Source organism: Chrysemys picta, chromosome 1 (assembly GCF_011386835.1).
Source record: "Chrysemys picta bellii isolate R12L10 chromosome 1, ASM1138683v2, whole genome shotgun sequence".
NCBI lineage: Eukaryota > Metazoa > Chordata > Testudines > Emydidae > Chrysemys > Chrysemys picta.
In genome coordinates this window covers 25,705,968-25,726,569 of record NC_088791.1, presented here as the reverse complement: position 1 = coordinate 25,726,569, position 20,602 = coordinate 25,705,968, and the positions used below count along the sequence as shown (strand labels likewise).

The 20,602-nt window shown below is 43.0% G+C and overlaps 1 protein-coding gene across 7 annotated transcripts in view; it reads right to left on the bottom strand.

The window, feature by feature from the left end:
• Position 1: 1 nt before the first annotated feature.
• The window catches only part of GSAP (gamma-secretase activating protein), a 70,288-nt gene continuing 49,687 nt past the window's right edge, over positions 2 to 20,602 (bottom strand). For 5 of the 7 annotated variants that reach the window (XM_024109166.3, XM_042859376.2, XM_024109167.3 and 2 more), the window contains 9 exons: positions 19,418 to 19,479; positions 17,416 to 17,511; positions 12,750 to 12,820; positions 12,082 to 12,176; positions 9,335 to 9,454; positions 7,550 to 7,611; positions 5,521 to 5,625; positions 5,261 to 5,354; positions 2 to 1,661 (listed from right to left, as the gene is read on the bottom strand). In XM_024109166.3, coding sequence (XP_023964934.2) covers positions 1,570 to 1,661; positions 5,261 to 5,354; positions 5,521 to 5,625; positions 7,550 to 7,611; positions 9,335 to 9,454; positions 12,082 to 12,176; positions 12,750 to 12,820; positions 17,416 to 17,511; positions 19,418 to 19,479 — 797 coding nt within the window. In that variant the 3' untranslated portion in view covers positions 2 to 1,569. Of the gene's footprint in view, positions 1,662 to 5,260; positions 5,355 to 5,520; positions 5,626 to 7,549; positions 7,612 to 9,334; positions 9,455 to 11,509; positions 11,644 to 12,081; positions 12,177 to 12,749; positions 12,821 to 17,415; positions 17,512 to 19,417; positions 19,480 to 20,602 lie in introns of those variants that run through there. The other 2 variants (XM_042859377.2, XM_042859378.2) reach the window with 2 other exon arrangements.

Sequence of the window (20,602 nt, the reverse complement as noted above, 5' to 3'; positions counted from 1 at the left end):
AGATGTTGTAGATTTTCTTTTTAATATTAACATAATTGAACTATGTCCTTATTCATTATACAAATAAATCAATATGGGGAGCAGTTTGGACTGAAGATAATTGTCAGGCATGTCTGTTTAAATTAAAAAATGCCCTTTCTCTCACTACAGACCAGTGAGAAAGCTAATCCTCCTTTATCACTGATGGCAACCGTAGTAAAGGGAACAAGTCCCATTATTGAGAAGGAGCAAGAGGAGAAGAAGGGGTGAATGCTCTTGTATACTGAGAAGTAAAGTGTAAGAAGGGCCCTGTTTCGGGAGCGGAATCTCTCTTATTCAGCACCACAAAATAGGTACACAAGTTTGGGAACATACTCCCCTATTTGAAACTATGCTGAGAAAGGATAACAGAGGTAGTTATACAGAGAGCTTGAGGAACATACTTTTTTTTTCTTTTTAATTCCAGTAACATCAAATTCATTCTAGTTTACTACTTCTGAAACTTTGGCACACTTTCTTACCCAGTAAATGGAAGTACATCTGTTCCATGCTAATTCAGCATGTCTGAGGTTCACAAATTTTCCCTGTTTGGTACCAAAGCACTACTTTTTTTAAATTGCTGTTATAGCTCACAGCTAAAAAAAATAAATGGGTTAGGTCAGTTTTGTATAAATATAGCTGGGAACCGAAGGAAAAAAATCTGTAGCAATTTTAAAAAAATCTAACACTTGATCTAAAAACATTTAAAGTCATAGGGGCAGAATTAAATACAATTCATCAAAGTCACTGTAACGATAAGTTTCCAAAGAAACTTTCTTCTCCTGCTGTATTGTACAGTACATTATAAACATCAGGAAAGATTCTTATACACATTACAGAGAGCAAGTATTTTAAAACCCAACTCCAAAGGCATGGGGGCAGTACTGTAAAGAGATGTACCGTCTGTATGAGGAATTTATACATCTTTATTAATACATTATATACAAAGAGTTACTCCGCATTTGTTGCCTCTAGCCTATACTACGCAATCTCAAAGAAATCCTTTATACATTAGTGCAATAACAGCTGCCAATTTCTCATTATTTCGCAATGTAATTGGACTGTTCTTTTTTAAGAAATGTCTTGCCTGTAAGAGTAGTATTAGAATAAAAATAAAATTCTAAAGAAACTTTTCCCACCATATTCCGAAACTTTCTACACCTACTCCTGTTCAGCCATTCCACAGTGTAAAACTGAATAATAAAAACATATTTAGCTGGAGAGCAGGGTCTATATCAGATATATATTTCCCCCCAGCTCCAATCCTTTATCTTCCTTGTATTTACTAGCAAGTCTGCAATTTCAGTCTAGTCCCTCCTCAATACATGCATGAGTAGAGTGGAGCATATATTATTTTGGGCAGCCTTTTACTAGTTAATGGTTGCAACCGAAAACTGGGAGCCTTTAATATGACATTTGTTTTATAAATATTAACAATTTTTGAGAAGTATTAAACCCTGGAATTTTAGTTGCAAATATGCTTGTTGAAATGGTGATATACGTAGAAAGACTGACATGCTTTTTGAAGTAACCCAATATATTTTAGCAGTACTACAGGCCTAAAAGCATCATGGTGTGTTTCAGTGCTGTTTCCTCTACGAATTTTGCATTCACATTGTCTTCTTCCTCAAATGGATTCAGACCTGGAAAAGTACATTGAGAACATCAGCATTTACACAATGAATGTTCTTCTGCACCAATACTTTCAATCCCAAGGACACCATGACCAACATTTTCAATCTGAGGTAACCAAAGTTAGGATTAAAATGTGTTTTCATAGATGTGGAGCCCTCCTCCCGCAGCTTTCATTGATTTCACTTGGATGCTCAGCATCTCTGAAATTCAAGCCCTCAGTTTTTAAAAGTTTTGGCCCCTAGTTTTTTTCATAAAGACAAAAAAAATTCTCGTAAGGACTCAGGGCTAGATTCACCAAGTTTCTTAAGCATTATAATGCCTCACTATTAGGCACGCTGCCGCCTACTGGAATTCTCAGCTCCAAGTTAGGTGCCCCAGCTCCTCATACAGTACATGGAAAGAGTTCAATGCCAAAGAAAGATTCTCAGAATCCAGCACGCTGAGTGGGGAGCCACCTAAGGAAGCAGGGAGAGAAATGCAGAGAAAAAGACGTGGGGGGCTTAGGGCCCAGATCCAAAAAGGCACTTTGGCACCTGACTCCCATTGATCTCGGCTTTACCCACCTGACTGATGAGCCAGAGGGAGAGGTTTCCCTCCATTTAGGTATCTCAGCTGCAAACCCTTTCTTGGAATTAGGTGCCTAAGCCAGGTCAGCCCTTTCTTGCAAAAAGGCAGACACAGACACACCCACCTCATTATACCCAGTACTTAGGGTACTCACCTAGGATGTAGGAGACCTGGGTTCAACTTCCTGCTCCAAAGCAGGCAGAGCAGGGATTTGAATCTGGGTCCCCCACATCCCAGGTAAGTGCCCCAATCACTAGGCTACTGGGCATTCTGGGGTGGACCTCTCTCCATCTCCCTCTGAGAGGTAGTCCACTTGGTATAAATATTTAAATATTCACTGGAAAGAGAGAGAAAGACTCTACAGCCTGGTGATTAGGGCACTTGCCTAGGATGTGGGAGAGTTAGGTTAAAGTCCCTGCTCCAATAATATTTATTTATACAAAAATGAAACAGCTCCAAATAAGAGATTGAGAGAGACCCATCCCAGAATCCCTTATAACCTGGTGGTTGGGTAGGAAAACAGGGTTCAAATCCCAGCTCCAAATCTAACAGAGCAAGAATCTGAATCTGGAACACCCACACCCCTGAAAAATTCCCAACCTGCTTGCCCCTGACTGTCTTTTGTGTGGGCCTGACCCTAGAGGAGCACTCTGAGCACACCTACAGGATTGGGCTGCCCTGGAGAGGTAGGCCGGGAAACACCTTGTTTGCGAATCCTGCTGGGGCTTCGGTTTGAGCATGGGCTTCAAGCAGCTCAATAGCTGTTGGGCAGCGTCAGAACTTAGGTGGCTTTGAGCATGCCCACATGTAGAATGTAGGTACCTATGGGGATTTAATCACCTACAGGGTTAGGTGGCAGCTGAGAAGTGATTTTGCACATGTCAATGGAGCCAAAATGTTGGGCTTAAGTGACTAACTACCTCTCTAGATGCCCAAGTACCCTTGTGAATCTAGCCCATAAGGGCTGATCCAGAGTCCATTGAAGCTAATGGGAGCTTTGCTATTGACTTCTATGGTTTTTTTTTTTTTTTTTTTTAAACAGACTCCTAGAACCTTTAAAGTCTGTATCAATATAATATCAGGTCATAAGATTGAGTCTGTCAGCCACTTTTATCTCAGGACACCGGGTCAAATCCTGAAGATTTTACACAGGCAAAACTCTGAAATCAATGGAAGTTTTGCTTGAGTGTAAATTGAATAAGGACTTATAGAAAGTGGTCCTGGTATTGTCAGTTTCATAATACTGTTACGTGAAATCGCAAGCAATGTAATTTAGGGGGGAAACTGTATCAGTAATTGTGGATTTGATTAACATTTAACCTTGGCTGCTTTCCAGATTGTAGCAGACTGTGCTGACCCCTTTCAAAGCTGGCAGCACCAGTCTGCTTTTTACTGGGACATAAACAGAACATATCCCACAGGGAGGAGACCCAGAGACTCTACAAGATGCACTGAAGATTTTGCTATTAATTTTATGTTAGAGGCACTCAATTGACAATACAGATAGGCACCAGTATAAAACCTTAAAATAGATTAAAACGGTCAATGGGATTTAGTCTCCTAAGTGCCTAAAATTCTTTTTTTAAATTCTATTTAGGATCCTAAATCAGCTAGGCATTGAAACACTGAGTGCAGCAACACCTGAATACCTTTAAAAATCTGGGCCTAAACCCTTTAAGGCCAGGGATTTAGGATGGTTATGATTCCCAGAAGGATCATGTCACCAGAAGGGAACCATGGGACAGAAATATATAAAAAGCTGGCTCAGAAAGGGAGAGACCTACAAGGGAGTAGGTGGTGAGATGTGGAGACGGGTTTTCACTAAGAAAGCTACAGAAGCAGTGAGCCAAGGAGGGGCCAATGAACAGGTAGGCGCTCTGGAAAGTGGTAAGTGGTTCAAGGCCTGAAGAGACAGTGAAAAGAAGGAAAAACTCTAGGACAATACAGAATTGGTATAGGCTGGAGGCTCAGTGTTGGTACCACTCTTTAAAAAATACTAAGTTGGAGTTTCCAACAAAGTGGGAAGAAGTCCCCTATCAACTGGAACACCATAGCTGATGCCTGTGGAGAAAGGGCCCTTGATTGAGCCTGGAGAAGGCAAATTATTGCATTTTAGCTTGACAAGAAGATAAACAGAAAGCTGCAGCCTGGGGAGGTGAATAAACTATTTAGCCCATGGACGGCCGTTTAGGACCATATTGTTTTTAAATGTCTTGGTTGCCCCCAAAAGGAGAGAACTCTTATTGAGGTTTGGCCAGAGAGCTAAACCCCAAATTGCCCATTTGTTAGGGAGAAACTACCCACCACTGGCTGAATAAGGGAAAACAGAGTAGTGATATCAGAAAGGTAAGAAGCCCATTACACACACATGTAATTCTTATGGAAAGGTTAATATACCCAAAGGTAGGTAACTACTCCTGAGAGACTATCAGGCATTCTGTATACATCCTTTCTAAAACCAAAGCTTGCATGTGTGGTTTTTAATAATGCATTGCTAACCCACATGCCCCAATTGGGTTTGTCACTTCATTTTTATTTAAAGCTCTTAGCTTTTAAACAATAACTGAGCTTGCAGTTATACCTGAAACAGGAAGAAGTCATTCCAGCCTCACTCCTTTGGTTCACTTCAGCCATACCACCCTGGCTTTCCACTATACCCACTGGCGCCCTTTTGAGAGAAATTCGGGCAGGAACACTTTAAGGGGCTGAGGATGTTCACAGCCATGGTGGGAACTCCAGCTCTACACTACTGCTTTTTGTAAGCCTGTTCTACACATAAACCCCAAACTCCATTTCTCTGCGCGCACACAGCTTCCATTAGTGGAAATGGGAGCTACAGGCCCAATCCTGCACCTATGGAAATCAATGGTGTTTGGCCACAGTCTTCCATAGGGACAGGATAAAACCCTATGTGCACATCCAGGGCACACAGACAGCTCATTAAAGGAACAAAGTACAGAAAGAACCCACTTCTCTTTGGTCCTTGGGCACTACTGTTATAAACATGCTGAATAATAATAATTAATTATAATAATGTTACCTTGATCCTCTACCTCTGCCAGCATATCAACTAAGTAGTTAAGTGGCAGAAACTCTACATGGACAGACAGTCTGTCCACCACTGGTCTGTTATGCTGTAAAGGAAAAACACTTTATATTACTTCACAAAAGTGGTAAAGCAGCTTCTTAAATACTGAGTTAAAAGTGGCTAACAGTCCAAATGGTAGAGTATACATTGGGCTCAAGACTATCAAAGCTAAAAGATTAAAAAACAAGCAATTGCCACCACCAAACTCTTACCTGTCTCTTCCTAAGTTTATCAAGCAAAAGTTTAACAGAGTTCCTTGCAATAAAATTAGAGTTGACAGGATGATTCCACAGCTGACTGACCTTGTGACCAATTGCCTATTAAGCAAAAAACAAACATAAAATAGATGCAATGCAATAGTGAGTCTATTGCCCTTATGTGGCAGTTTCTGTCACAATAGGTCTCGCTACTTAATGACTCAACACCAGAGTCAGAGTACACTTAGAATCATTCCATTCTCCTTCCCAACAGTGCCCAATGGCTAACAGCTCATTATAGATTCCAAACTGTGAGCTGTACCTCAACTGACTAAACCATTCCTAGAACAAAATACAGAAGACAAAGAAAGCTTTGACACTTCTTTTTTTTTTTTTAAATGCAGCCAAGTAAAGAAACTCTTTTTACAGAAAAATTCTATTGGTACTTTCAGTGATTGGAAACACACATATTCAAGTCAACAGGACAGATGAAGTTCACCCTAGAGGATGTAAGGAACTAGCCAAAGCAATCTCTGAATCGTTAATGATTATCTTCGAGAACTCAAGGACAAGTGAGGTCCCAGAAGCTAGAGAAGGATAAGCATCGTACCATTTCCAAAAAGGGGGAGAAAAGGAAGTCCCACAGAATCAGACCAATGAGCCTAATTTTGATACCCAGAAAGTTACTAGAACAAACTATAAAATAATCAATTTGTTCAAACCTGGAGGATAATAAGGTGATAGCTAAGATTGGTTTGGCCTGATTTGTTCTTGACAAATCCAGCTAATTTGGCATGGTAACCAGGCTAATGGACAGGGAGGAAGCAGTAGACATTATATATCTGGACTCTAGTAAGGCTTTTGACACTGACCCACATGACATTCTTGTAAGCAAACTAGGGAAATATGGTCTAGATGAAATTATTATAAGGTGGGGGCACAACTGGTTGAAAGATCAGACTCAAAAAGTAGTTATCAATGGTTCACTGTCAACCTGGGAGGATATATCAAGTAGTGTCCTTCTGGGGTCTGGTACTATTCAGTATTTTCACTGATGACTTGGATGATAGAGTGGAGAATATGCTTATAAATTTGGGGACAGCACTAAGCGGGGAGAGGTGCAAGCACTTTTGAGGCTTGAATTCAGAATGATCTTGATAAACTGGATAATTGGTCTGAAACAAACAAGACGAAAATCAATTAAGACAAGTGCGAAGAACTACCCTTAGAAAGGAAAAATCAGTGCACAGATACAAAATGGGGAATAACTGGGTAAGCAGCATTACTGCTGAAAATAGTGGGGGTTATATTGGATCACAAACTGAATACAAGTCAATAGTGTGATGCTGTGGCAAAAAAGGCAAATGTCATTATGGGACATATTAACAGGAGTATCATAGGTAAGAGATTAGAGGTAACTGTTCTACTCTACTAGATACTGGTGAGACTTCAGCTGGAATACTGTATCCAGTTTTGGGCACCACACTAAGAAAGATGAGAGTTCTTTTTGCTTCCTGTAACAACAAGAATCTAGTGTGGTAAGAAACCTCATCGATTAATAATTGGGTAAAACCAGACCTATGGACTTAGATTGAAATGGTAATTATACATTCAAAACCAAACCACAGTATGCATTATAAAATGGCATTGGAATAGCTTGTACTGCCCTAGACCATATATATTTTTTAACAAGTGGTGAAGTTGGACAGGAGTAGGAAACTCCATGAATTAAAGGGAAATGCTTATTAATCCCAGTTTTAACATGGATCACCAATGCTAAATATAAATAGAGCTAAAAAAGCCCTCTTTCCTCAATGTAATAATCACCCCTCTCCCAATCACTGTTAAATTTAAAGAAAATGTATATGTAGCTAGGCCTTGAACATACACAAGGTGTATTTCATCCCTGTTCAGTGGACCAGCATGCTCTATTTAATTCCCTGGTAAGCCATTTTATGATGATTTTCATGGGACTTAAGTCTTGAGCTCAGATCAATTTCATAAAAACTGGATCCAAAACTTTAGAAGCACCCCATGCAGTTACCTCAGGAAGCCTTGTAAAGATACTAAATTTTAGCTTTTCATTCTTCTCAGTGTTGTCCAGATCTACAAATTAGAGAGAGAAATAAACAACTGACCATGACTTCAGGGCTATGGCTTTGTAAATTAACTCAATAGCAAAATACACATTAACTTCTATTACACACACACACCCCTCACCCTTTGAGATAACAGATTTGAATGTAATTATTCAAACCTATTGGGAACAATTAGAATTTGAAGCATCACCTTCCAAAAGCATAACAATTGTTTCACAACCCTGGCAATAGCAAGAAATGGGGTACTGTATAAATCTGTACCTATTTTCTTTTATCCACTGAGTAAGTATTGTGTTACAGGTTTGATTACAGTAGCATAACTGCTTTAGTTAGGTTATAGTGTGGTACAGTAGAACCTTAAAGTTACAAACAGCAGAGTTACAAACTGACCAGTCAACAACACACCTCATTTGGAACTGGAAGTACACAATCAGGCAGCAGCAGCAGGGGAAAAAAAGAAAGCAAATACAGTACAGTACTGCATTAAATATAAACTATTAAAAAATAAAGGGAATGCAGCATTTTTCTTCTGCAAAGTAAAGTTTCAAAGCTGTATTAAGTCAATGTTCAGTTGTAAACTTTTGAAAGACCTACCATAGCGTTTTGTTGAGAGTTGCAAACATTTCAGAATTACGAAGAGCCTCCATTCCCGAAGTGTTTGTAACTCTGAGGTTCTACTGTATTTGCTGTATTCCAATAACTGATTCAGATAAACTGAGTTATGCTAACTGTTCCCTTTGAGCTAAAAGGGCAATGAACATAATTGTGGTCATTCTATGGTTTATGAAGCCACAAGCTGGTTTTATGAAGATGTTGGCTTTATGATGACTGCATAAAGTTGGTCCTATGCCAAGAAACACAAAGTAGGATAATCTGGCTGTAAATTTGGGCAATAATTCAAGAACACAGTGATTGGCGTATATGAGAAGTGATTGTGCAGAACATGATTTTCATATGCTGCTTTGTACACTATTTCTTCTTTTGAAATGTTCACAAAACATAGCTGAAAGAACAGGAGTGAGTTTCTTAGCCTACTTACAAGAAAGCCTAATGAAAATAACCACTCTGGAGGTGTAATAGCATATTTTTAAAAAGTTCTTTAAATCATGATTGTCTTAAACTCCTGGGTTTTTTCTTTTAAAAAGACTTTATTGCCTTGTGCAGAATTTCTGGACATTCCACTAATGCCAGCACCAAAAGCATTTTGCCTGTTGTATAAATCTGAGGAAGTTTGCTGAGGCAAGCTAATCCAGTTATTTTGAGGGCAGGGGTCTTTTTTTAAGCTATTGATAAATCCTATGAAAATCATGAATGTTAACGTTTCTATCAATTTCCTAGTTTAAAAACGAGACTGGGATCCATGTGGTGATCTGCTGAAATTCTCACAATGGCTATTTCATGGTCTATCACATCAGGGATAGTGTTATGTCGGCTCATGCCCAATTTTGTCCTCTGGAACAGCTGTGCAATCACACGGACTTCAAAGTAGCTCCACAGGAATAACTTTCAACAATAACTTTCAATTCTAAGTGCAGAATTGAACCTTCGGCCCTTGTATTTTTCCTCTATGTACTGTAAGGAAAAAAAACCCTCAATTTTTTTAAAAAGCAGCAGTCAGTTGTGCAAAGAGCCATGGGTGTCCCTTTGAAATATAGAAAGGGTATCCATTTCCAAAGCAGACTTGGTACAAAGGAATGTAATCTAAGTGTCTATTGTTAAATCCACCATACCTTTCAAAAGTTTTATAGCGCATGTCTCAGTCAGCTGTAACACCCCATTATCAATGTAATGCAGCAGGGTATGCAAAGGCAGACATCTAACTCCAAGCCCCATGTGCAAAGTATGAAAACCTGCAAAGAAAGCACCACTTGTTTGTGCAACAGAAATACAAACAGTTTTGTGCAAAGCCTCTAATTACAGCCGTGCCATCCATAGCACTAAAGCTTAGTTGATAACAATACTTCCTTTACGAACACATGTACTTCTATTTGTGGGTGGAGAGGAAGAGTTTATCAACACTTGCCATACAAAAATGTTAGTCTTCATGTTATTTAAACACCTCCACTCTCTGCAACAGTATTAAGTTACAATTGAATACATCAATTTGAAGGGCAATCAGTTCAAACTGATACTATGTTACAATATGGTAAAAACCCTTCTTCCTCAAAGGATTTTCTACTTACAATGTGAAACTGCTGAGTTCCCGTTATCTTAACACACACTGCAAGGAACAGGAAATGAAACGGGGGAGTCTGGAGACATGCCATAAAGTAGTTACTTTATTTTAAAATATTTTTAATTCACAAAAAAGTGCTAAATATTCTATAAATTGTTTGTTTGCATTTAAAATTTCTTATGCATGTGTCTTTTAGTCCCCCCTGCTAAAAGCAATCAAGAAATAAACCTCAACATGCATTATATGTGGTTACTATCCATCCTCCAGCATAGCATGAACCAGCACAAAAATGGCATCAATGCTGAGGGAGTTTTGAGATTCATGTTTCTGATATAATAGACTCAGATCTATCCCCCCAGCATGGGGTTACACACATGCTTTGGTCTCACAACTAACAGTATGATGATAAGCCAAATCCTTTTGCAGAAACATTCTTAACTGGATTAAAATCCAGACAAAATCTATCAGGTGTCTGTAAGCCCCTTACTGCTTTGGCAAATTAAACAACAACATGCGATTTACAAAAATTAGTGTTAAGAAATTCTTCCTAAAATTTAAAAAGAAAGTGCTTTGAAAATTCTATGGGGGATTATCAGAAGCTCTTGGTAATGGTAGTCTAGCACCATCAAAAGAAAAATGGACACATTTTCATTACACCCTTTATCCCATGGATTTCTTGAGACAAACCCCTTTCTAATTTATCCCTGTGGGTCCCTTTATATAGTCCCTGTATCTGTAACAGATTGAATAGTAACTTTAAAGTGCCTTGTAGCATTCTCACTCTTCATTTTAAATTAAGTCAACATTTTCCCATCTTTTCTCTCCCTTCTTCCTGTGTCCCCAACTGAGACATCAGTTCATCTGGATGGAGGTAAGGGTCACTTATGATCAGAGGTGAAAGTAAGCCAGTATGGTCCGGTACACCGTGTGGGACTGGACTGGCTTCTCTGGCAACCCTTTAAAGGGCCCGGGGCTCCAGCCACTGCGGGAAGCCCTGGGCCCTTTAAATCCCCGCTGGAGCCCTGCCACCCCGGGGTAGCGGTGGCAGGGCTCCCACAGGGATTTAAAGGGCCTGGAGCTCCGCAGCGGCCAGAGCCCCAGGCCCTTTAATTTGCCCCTGAGCCCCGGCGCTCCCAGCCGCCTCTGCAGCTGATAGGTCTGGGGTGATTTAAAGGCCCTGGAGCTCCCAGCCACAGCTGGAGCCCCAGGGCCTTTAAATTTGGAAAGGCCCCGCCTCTTCCAGTTGAGGCCATGCCCCCGCTCAGGACTCCGTACCGGTAAGTCCTTTAAGTTACTTTCACCCCTGCTTATGATCATCTTTCCCAACAGATCAAGATCACATTAACATGATGTTTGTACTCCAGTAGCCTAAAAAGCCAAAGTCACAATATTTCCAGGCCAAAGTTTCTGACTAAGCAACACAAGAGAGTCATTCTACTCAAGTAGATTTTTGTTAAAGTATTTCAGACTGAAGAATTGGTTGCTACTCCCAAAAGCGGGACATGAAGCATCGAATGAACAGTCCAGCATCTAAAATTGTAGATTCAGGGGTTGGTTTATGGTAATGAGATACAGAGCCTTCATATTACTGGTTCAAGTTTGCAGCATAGTGTCCAAGAGCAGTTACTGTGTCAGTTGGTTGGTGACCCTTCTGAAAACGGGCACTAACTGAAATCTTTCAATCTCTGCAGTCTTCAAAGACTGCACAGACAGGGAAATGAAAGCTTCGATAGTGCAAGCTGCCTCACATGAGCAGACTCTTAAGCTGCAGTCAATGGACATCTACATGGGCACAGGGCTCACCCTTGGGGGCAGCTGCAGGATCAGGGCCTCTACTCCATCCTCACAGCTGAAAGTTCAGGGCTGAAATACATTAGCAGGGCAGCATGAAAACAGTTTTGCCACTGGATGTCATTTACGTTGGTAGCCCTTAAAACTGAAAGTCCAACCCAGCTACTTTCTGAACTAAAAATTCATTAAAAAGGGGAAGGAAAAAAAACCTTAACTCTGGGTGACGCTTTCCCACAGAATTGAAATGGTGCTCAGAAGTGAAACTTTTCAAAAACTACATGATTTGCCATCTTTGTTGTAACTATTGACATATGTTTTATTTCACTGCAGGTGTTTATGGAGAGCTCTTCCCCACACAGCTGTGCTGAGTACATTTCAGGCCTGCCAAAGTTAATACAGCTTGCACTTACTGCAAATGCTATTTGTCTGGAAGAAATTCAAAGCAATGCTCTTATTCTCAAGGGTGGAATAAAATAATGAAATGTAGAGATCCAGTGTCACAGGGCTTACCAGGAGGCAGGGGTATACACATTCCATTGGCAGCTTCTAGAATCCGACTCATGATGTGGAAAGCTGCAAACTCTGCTGCGCTTCCTCGCTTGTCCCTGGCATTTAATAAAACAGCCTGTTAGCAGTCAAAGACATCGAACTCCCCTCATGGCTTAGTCACTTTGTGTCACAGTTAAATGAACGCATTTTAAACAGAAGGAATTCATTGTCCTGAGATACCATCTTGGTTTATTTAAGAGTTAAAGTTACTGGATTCTAGTTCTTGTTAACGATTTGAAACGTGGCCATACATAATCTATGTGGAGCCCCCTGCTCACAGCATACATACAAGTCTGCCTTTAAACAAGGAACTACAACTTTCTAAGTAGAGTACCTAAAGTTAGACACTTCCTGTCTGTAGGTATCTGCATAGGGATGTAAGTGGCCTGATTTTTCAGCACCCACAACCCAGACTCAAACCAATAGGAGCTCAGTGAGGCTTTTCTTTATGTACCCCCGCCCCCAACTAGTTGAAGCTGTCCTCTGTTGCCTACCTGGTGCTGGGTTTTCAGTCAGGTATTAGCAATATAAATACTACCAAAAACCACGCATGGCAAGGTGGACTTGGCAAAACCATTTTGCCACATTCTATAAAACTTGCTGTAGATTAATGGAAAACTCTTGCTTACAAGCAGAGAACACAGGACTGAAGACTGTATTTCCTCCAAACAGCTTCCATTATCCGACAGATCAGATCCAGCTAAAACAAAAAGGGATGTGGATGAGTTCTTGTGTGGAAGGCCATTAGCCTCTGCTAGCATTTCCAACACCAGTTCACATGATAACAATGTGCGGATTTTAGGTCTCCTCTGATAATTCCAATCAGGACTTCAGTCGTTCCCATCACTTTCCCAACATCTGAGATGGGGAAGCTGCCTCCTTTAATCAATGTCTCTCTCATGCACAAGAAATCCTAAAGCTAAATTCTGAATTCACCAGTATCCCTACAGTGTGCACAGCCAAGCCAGCCAACGCACATTATTTAACTACAAACAGATGTGAAAAGACTCCGTGATTGTGAGGCAAATGAAAACATAATGGCTACCTGGTTGGGCCTTTTGGTGGGGGGAGGACTCAAGGTCCCAATCCAACTGACGAATGTTAAAAGCAGTGGGATATTCAATTCGCTGCACAAGTCTAAAGGGGAAGGAGGGGAGACCACAAGCTTCCTGCCTGTGAGTTGCAGACCCACCAAGCAAGAGGCGAGTGCACACAAGTGAGCTTTTCTCCTCAGACCCTCCCCAGTTCAGTCTCTCTTCTTAGCTGATTTCCAATACCCACAAACAAGTGTTCAGCCCACACAGTCTTTCTTGTGCTCCCTGGCTGACCTCCAGCTCAGAACTATTGGCCAGTGCCAGCTCCTAGCTCCACTCACCAGAACCTGCCCTTGTATGAGAATGTTGAAAGGATTTCCTAAACATGCTCAGTGCAGCGTGCAAGTCCAGCCTCATTACCAAAACCTCAACTGCCACATAGGGCTGTTTGGAATAATCCCATTAATGTTAAATGAGAAGTGTTTTTGTAGCTCAACACCACCGCAAACATCTGGCATGTCTCTAACGCCGTTCATCTGGGGGGCTCAAAATTCTTTAGAAACACTAGTTTGGAGGGATTAACTGAACGCTCCTAAGGCAAGTATCATCCCCATGTTCCTGGGGGGATAAGAAGGCACAGAGAAGTTAAAGTTTACTTCCCCACGGTACAGTGATGAACTCCTTGTACAAGCCAGATAACTCTGACTAACATTCCAATATTTTCCAAGTTCGAAGCTTTTTGGACGTGATGGGAAATTCCAGTTGAAATACTCTGGAGTTCAGCAGTTTCTCTTTCATTTCCAGGAAATTACAATGACTTCCAATTTTCAGGCATGAGCCAGAAAAACCACACCTCCTGTCTGGAAAGGCTTTCATTTCTGGTCCAGCAAGCAACAGAGTCCTTAGTCTAACTACACTCTGGCTACATCTGGAGTTTTAGCTATATCTGAAGATCGGCACATAGTAGGGAAGAGAAGTTTCTAAAGGAGTTCCTAACAGTTATGCCACAGTCATTTGCTATGCTATTACTTGCATGACAATATTGGATGACTACAGGGACTTGGTAGAGTTTGAGTAAGCACATACTTATCCAGCGTCTACCCAGTTCAGAAAAATTGCAGCTTACAGGTGTCATTTGGTTCAGTTATAATGATATAACCAGGTTTTGAGTGTGTGCAAGTCTTTTTACGTTGTTTGTATTAGGGGAGGGATAGCTCACTGGTTTGAGCATTGGCCTGCTGAACCCAGGGTTGTGAGTTCAATCCTTAAGGGGGCCACTTAGGGATCTGGAGCAAAATCAGTACTTGGTCCTGCTAGTGAAGGCAGGGGGCTGGACTCAATGACCTTTCAGGGTCCCTTCCAGTTCTATGAGATAGGTATATCTCCATATATTTTGTGGGGAAGGATAGCTCAATGGTTTGAGCATTGGCCTACTAAGCCCAAGTTTATGAGTTCAATCCTTGAGGGGGCCATTTAGGGATCTGCGGCAAAAAAAAGTTGGGGATTGGCCCTGCTTTGAGTAGGGGGGTGGACTAGATGACCTCCTGAGGTCCCTTCCAACCCTAATATTCTATGATTCTATTCTGATAGCACTTCAGAGTCCCCACTGCGCTAGGCTGTACAAAGACAATCCATGCCCCACAGTTCCTGCAATCAAATATACAAGACAAAGTGCAGGGAAAAGGAAGCATTGTTGTTGTTTTCCAGATGGGGGACAGTAAGTGACTTGCCCACGGTCACCTAGTGAGTCTGCGGTAGAACAGGACATGAACATTAATCCAGTGCATTAACCACCAGAACATTCTCCACCTCAGTAAGAGTGAACATGGAGTAGAAGCTGGTAGAGCAGTATAAGCCTCATCTCTTGGTAAACTTAAAACTGAACTGGAGAAAATCCAGGTTAAAAAAACATCAGTAGCAAAATGGACTAGACCAGCCAATACTGCAGTGACAGGGTTAATATTTTCTAGAGCGCCTATGCCACTTTTGAATTTTTATGCCTTACTTTCCGAGATGCTGAGGTTCCACTGAGGTACTCAGTCACTCTGGCTTTTCTAAGGTACTTCTGTGATGATTAATGCTGCATGTTTGTCACAGAGATCACGGAAGTCATGGATTCTGTGACTTTCCGTGACTTCTGCAGCAGTCAGCAGCAGCAGTTTGGGTGTGTGGGAGGGGACTCAGGGCTATGGCTGGGGCAGAGGGTTGAGATACAGGGGGGCACTTACCTGGGGGTGGCGCTTCCCGGCTCCCACCAGCATGTCCCTGCAGCTCATAGGCGGAGGGGCCCGGGGGCTTTGCACACTGCCCGTGCCTGCAGGTGCTGCTCCCGCAGCTCCCATTGGCTGGGGTTCCCAGCCAATGGGAGCTGCTGAGCTGGCACTTGTGGCAGGAGCAGCGTGTGGCGTCCCCCTGGCCTTCCCTCCCCCTACAGCAGACCCCCGGACCAAGTTTTAGTCAGGGGTCTATAGAAAAAGTAATGGACAGGTCATGGGCTGTGAATTTTTGTTTAATGCCCATGACCCATCCATGACTTTTACTGAAAATACCCGTTACTAAAACGTAGCCTTAGTGATGATCTATGAAGGCCAAGAACAAAACTAAACCCATTTTTCATTACCTCCTGCTTTGCTGGTTCCTGCCCTGCCATACACTGCTGAGATTACATTAAAGAATGCTGGAAAGAGAATCACATTCAGGCCACCTGACCGATAAATGGGGTATGGGAAACGGGCGGGGGAGGGGGGCAAGTGGGGCAATTTGCCCTAGACCCTGGGCCCCGCAGGGGCCCCCACGAGAATATCGGAGGCTCCCACCCGCCTTCGCCTTCCCCCATCCCCGGCGCCTCAGCGCACCACGTTCAGGAGCGGCCCTGGACAGCGCTGCAGCGGTATGGCTCGGGCGGAGCCTGAGGTCCTCCTGCTCGGAGCTGCGTGGTAAGGGGGGCGGGACTGCGAGCTCCGGCGGGCTGAGCGGCTGGAGCTCCTGGATGCGGCTCGCTGAGGCTCTGGGAGAGCGGGGAAGCGGCATGGTAAGACCCTCTGAGCTGGGCACCCCCAGACCCCCAGCTCCGAGCCTAGCCCCTCTGAGCCGGGCACCCCCCGACCCCATCCCCCCCAGCCCTGACCCCCAGCTCCAAGCCCAGCCCCTCTGAACCGGACACACCCCCGACCCCATCCCCACACAACCCTGACCCCCAGCTCCGAGCCCAGACCCTCTAAGCCGGGCACCCCCCGACCCAGAGCCCAGCTCCCCACCCAGCCCTGGGCAACAGTAGCGCCACCCCCAGGCAGCGACAGCCCATTGGCACCAACCATCACCATCACCCAGCGACAGCCCATTATGTAACTGCAAATGTATACATACCATTAAAGCATTTAATGTTTTTAAATAATGTATTTTGTGTATTTTCAAATTATTAAAAATTAATTTTTGAATGTATTTCACTGGTTATTTTTTACATTTCCAAATACATATTACTATAGTATTGCAACTTTTTTTTATGGCAGGGGCCCCCGAAATTGCTTTGCCCCAGGCCCCCTGTATCCTCTGGGTGGCCCTGATGGGAAATGTAAAGATGTTATGAATTTAGTGAGAACTCCCAATCAGGATGAGGGGAGATCCAGGTCTAGTGATAGACTTCTAAACGAAGCTTGCAAAGCGTGCCAGCCAAATGGCTGGAGTAATTTTTATGGGCATCTTGCCTGTGTTTATAACAACTTTGTTTAGTTTCTGTTAAGGTGCCTATGGGAATGGAAGCCTATAAATTGCATATTAAGAGAATTCTTGCTTTAAGTGACATTAAAGAGCAAAATTCATCATACATTTTGTTATTAAATAGTGGGGGTTATTTTAAAGGCTCAATATAAATTGATTTGTTTTGCCAGAAACTTTGGCAGAACAGGGCTAACTAAGCATTCTGACCCCAAGAAGTTCTTGTCTTTGTTTACATTAAGATGGAACACATGAAAATCAGAAAACTGTAGCAAAAGAGAAAATGCATCCCAGTTCTACTTTAAGCATCAAGCATTCATGCTGCAAGGAATCTTATAGTTCTTATTTGATCAGTGACTAGTTTTCTTCTCCAATATTTCTTCTTATTATAGACACACACATCTAGAAAATAGATACTGGTTACTGAGCCATGAGCCATGCACAAGACACAGAGAAAGACAGTCCTTGCCCAGAGAAAATGATCTAAAAAACCTAGTTCCAACAGTAACTTAAATTTGGAAAATAAGGGGAAAAAATTCAAACTAACCAGTTTTGAAACATAGTCCAGAACTATCTGGTCAATCTTCGTTTTTCCAACATATTGTAGATGCCTCATAAGATGATCTTTCAACTGAGCAACCATCTGGAAAAGGAAAACAGCCTTTTAGGTGCCTTCTCAAAGTTCAAGCAGGTACAAGTGCCAATTCACATGAACTAGCACAACAATCTTCTGTCTCTGGCAAACAAGCATGATTTGCACTGAGATCACTGGCTCTCACACATTCTCACCAAAGAAAAAAGTGATTTTAAACAGCCAAAACGATAACTTAGTACAGATCCAGCTCAATGGACCAATGAACATAACACAAGGCTTTCAACTATCCCTGGATCACGCTTCTCTGCCTAACAGGAGAAAGCCTGCAATTCTAAATCTCTATAAACACTACTACATTACAGTGGCTGCATATATCACAACACATGGCTACAACTTCTACACAGTCCTTCACCTGGAAGAAAAGAGGATTCTTAAATATTCCAGTTCTCAGCATTCAACTTTAGGTCCTGGAGAAAGAATTAGTAGGATTTGGATGAGAGGGCCAGACAGAGAGGAGTCCAAAATGAGCCCTAGATTTTGAGTGGCAGAGAACAGGAGAGGTGCTGAGGGTTTCAGAGGCAAGATGAGTTCAGTTCTAGCCGTGCTGAGTTTGAACAGGTCATGAAATCTGCAGGAGATTTCCAACAGATTGGCTACGATATGGGACTGGATGGAGGGGGACAGCTCAGGAGTGGAGATCTAAATTTGTGAGTCATCAACATGCAGTCAGTATATGAAGTCATGTGAGATAACCCAGGGGAAATGGAGTAAAGGAGGAGGTGGCCCACGAATAGATGTAGTGGGGTTACAAGTGAAGTGGAGGGCAGGTGAGAAAAAGGAGAAAGTGAAAAGGGTGTTAAGTGGGGAGCAGGAAAAGGAAAAATGATCATGGGGGATCTTGTTGATCTTCTCTTTGAAAGTTGGCCAGCTCTTGCAAAGAGGGAGGAGGACATGGGAGAGGGATTAGAAGGGAGTTAAAAACTGAAAGTGACAGGGGCTTGGGATGATGCCCAGTGAGGATGGCAAGTCAGTGTTTAGGCAAGAAGCAGGGCTGCCGGGGGGGGGGGGGGGGGGGGGGGGAGTGGGGCAATTTGCCCCAGGCTCCGGGCCCCACAGGGGCCCCCCACGAGAGTTTTTCGGGGCCCCTGGAGCAGGGTCCTTGACTTGCTCTAGGGGCCCCGGAAAACTCTCCCGGGGCCCAGGGCCCCGGAGCTTTTTCCGCTCCGGGTTTTCGGCTGCAATTCAGTGGCGGAGGGTCCTTCCACTCCGGAACCCACTGCCGAAGTGCCCTGAAGACCTGCGGAGGGGGGTCCTTCCGCCCCGGAACCCGCCGCCGAAGTGCCGGGTCTTCGGCGGCGGGGACCCCAGGCCCCCTGAATCCTCTGGGCGGCCCTGGCAAGGAGTACAGCAGCATATAAGAAAAAGAGCAAGTTTGTACTGGAGGAAGTCAGGTTTTGACAAATTAGCTTCTAGCGATGATCTGCCTCCTAATTTTCATTTTTAGGGATTAGTGTCTTGACCTGGGAGAAGGGAACCAAACTGATTCCTGCATGGCAGCATGTTCTGTCCCATTTCTAGTCCCAACATTGATTAGCCTAAATCAGTGGTGGGCAACCTGCGGCCCATCAGGGTAATCCACTGGCGGGCCGTGAGACAGTTTGTTTACATTGACCGTCCACAGGCATGGCTGCCCAGTGGCTGTGGTTCACTGTTCCCACCCGATGGGAGCTGCAGGGGGCCGTGCCTGCGGACAGTCTATGTAAAGAAACTGGTCTGCCAGCGGATCACCCTGGGGGGCTGCAGGTTGCCTGCCACTGGTCTAAGTGATTTTCTAGTGAACCACTGAATAAAAGACTTGGCAAGAAAAACTACAAATAAATACTACCCAACTTATTCTTTACATTGATTAAGGTTGCGTGTCTTCTACTGCACAGAATGTAACAAAAACACTTACTAGTCCGATTAATAATCGCTGCTGGTAGTCTTCCTCTTGAAAAAGAGGAACTAGCCTTTCCTCTGAAATAAACAGAATTAATATCATTCAAATGCATGATTCTGCAGAATTAGTGAGAGACCTCAGGGACTCCAAAACCACTTAGAAATGAGGAGAAACAAACAGGAGGCATAGAGTTCCCATTCCTAGACAGATTCAGAGAAGAGTGACGGAACAGAAAATTGTCACAAGGCAGTCTTCCCCAGCTGCTTTAAGATGGAGGCATTTGTGAAAAAAGCTTATTCTCTTCCCCTCAGTTCTCTTATACAATAGCATCACACTTTGTTTCTATAGCTCTTTCCCTCAATCTCCAAGACAAATGTTGCCACCACCATTAGCCCTTTAGAGCCAGCAGGTCCAGAAAACCCAGTGGTAACAAGAATACAAAATGCACACTGTCCAGATCTTGACATTTACAACTCTCACCAAGGGCAAACATCTGGGCGGGTTTGCTATACAATTGGTTAGAGCAAAGTAGCCTTTTCACAGAATGCACCTCCTACACTCACAGCAGAACTCTTTGGCCTGGCTATTTCAGTTACAAATTGCTGAGTAAGGTGAATCTAAATATCCGACAGCACTCCCTTTAACTGCATGGAAGAAAGAGGTTACAAAACAAAAGAACAGGTATAGAACACAACAGGCAGAGCTTGGCATCTTCTGACTCCTTACACGTTCTTCCTGTCCTACGAGATCAAACTAACAGCCTGACTCTGCAAGATGCCGAGCAGCTCCACTTTCATGGACTGGGATTAGAGGGCTTCACTTGACATCTTGCAGAAACTGGCCCCTAAATTTTTAAGCATTTCCCTTTAACTATCTTTTGCCTGCCTTGAAGTATATGTATTTAGCTGCTCCTTGGGCAAGCCACTTAGCCCCCTCTACCTCACTTTCCCTATCCGTACAAAGATGGGTCTGGCTATCCCCATTTTAAAATGCCTGGAGATCTATGGATAAAATGACCTAGGTAAATGCTCACTATTACTATTACTAACTGGAAAGTCTATAGGCACAGTTGAGGCTCTGACACGAATGAACTATTCAGACAAGTGTATGGTTCTTAAACCAGCATCTTTAGAAGACAGGGCAGTGGTTGCAGTGTAAGGCTACAGAAATTTAGCTAAGACCACTTGGGGTCCTAAAAGT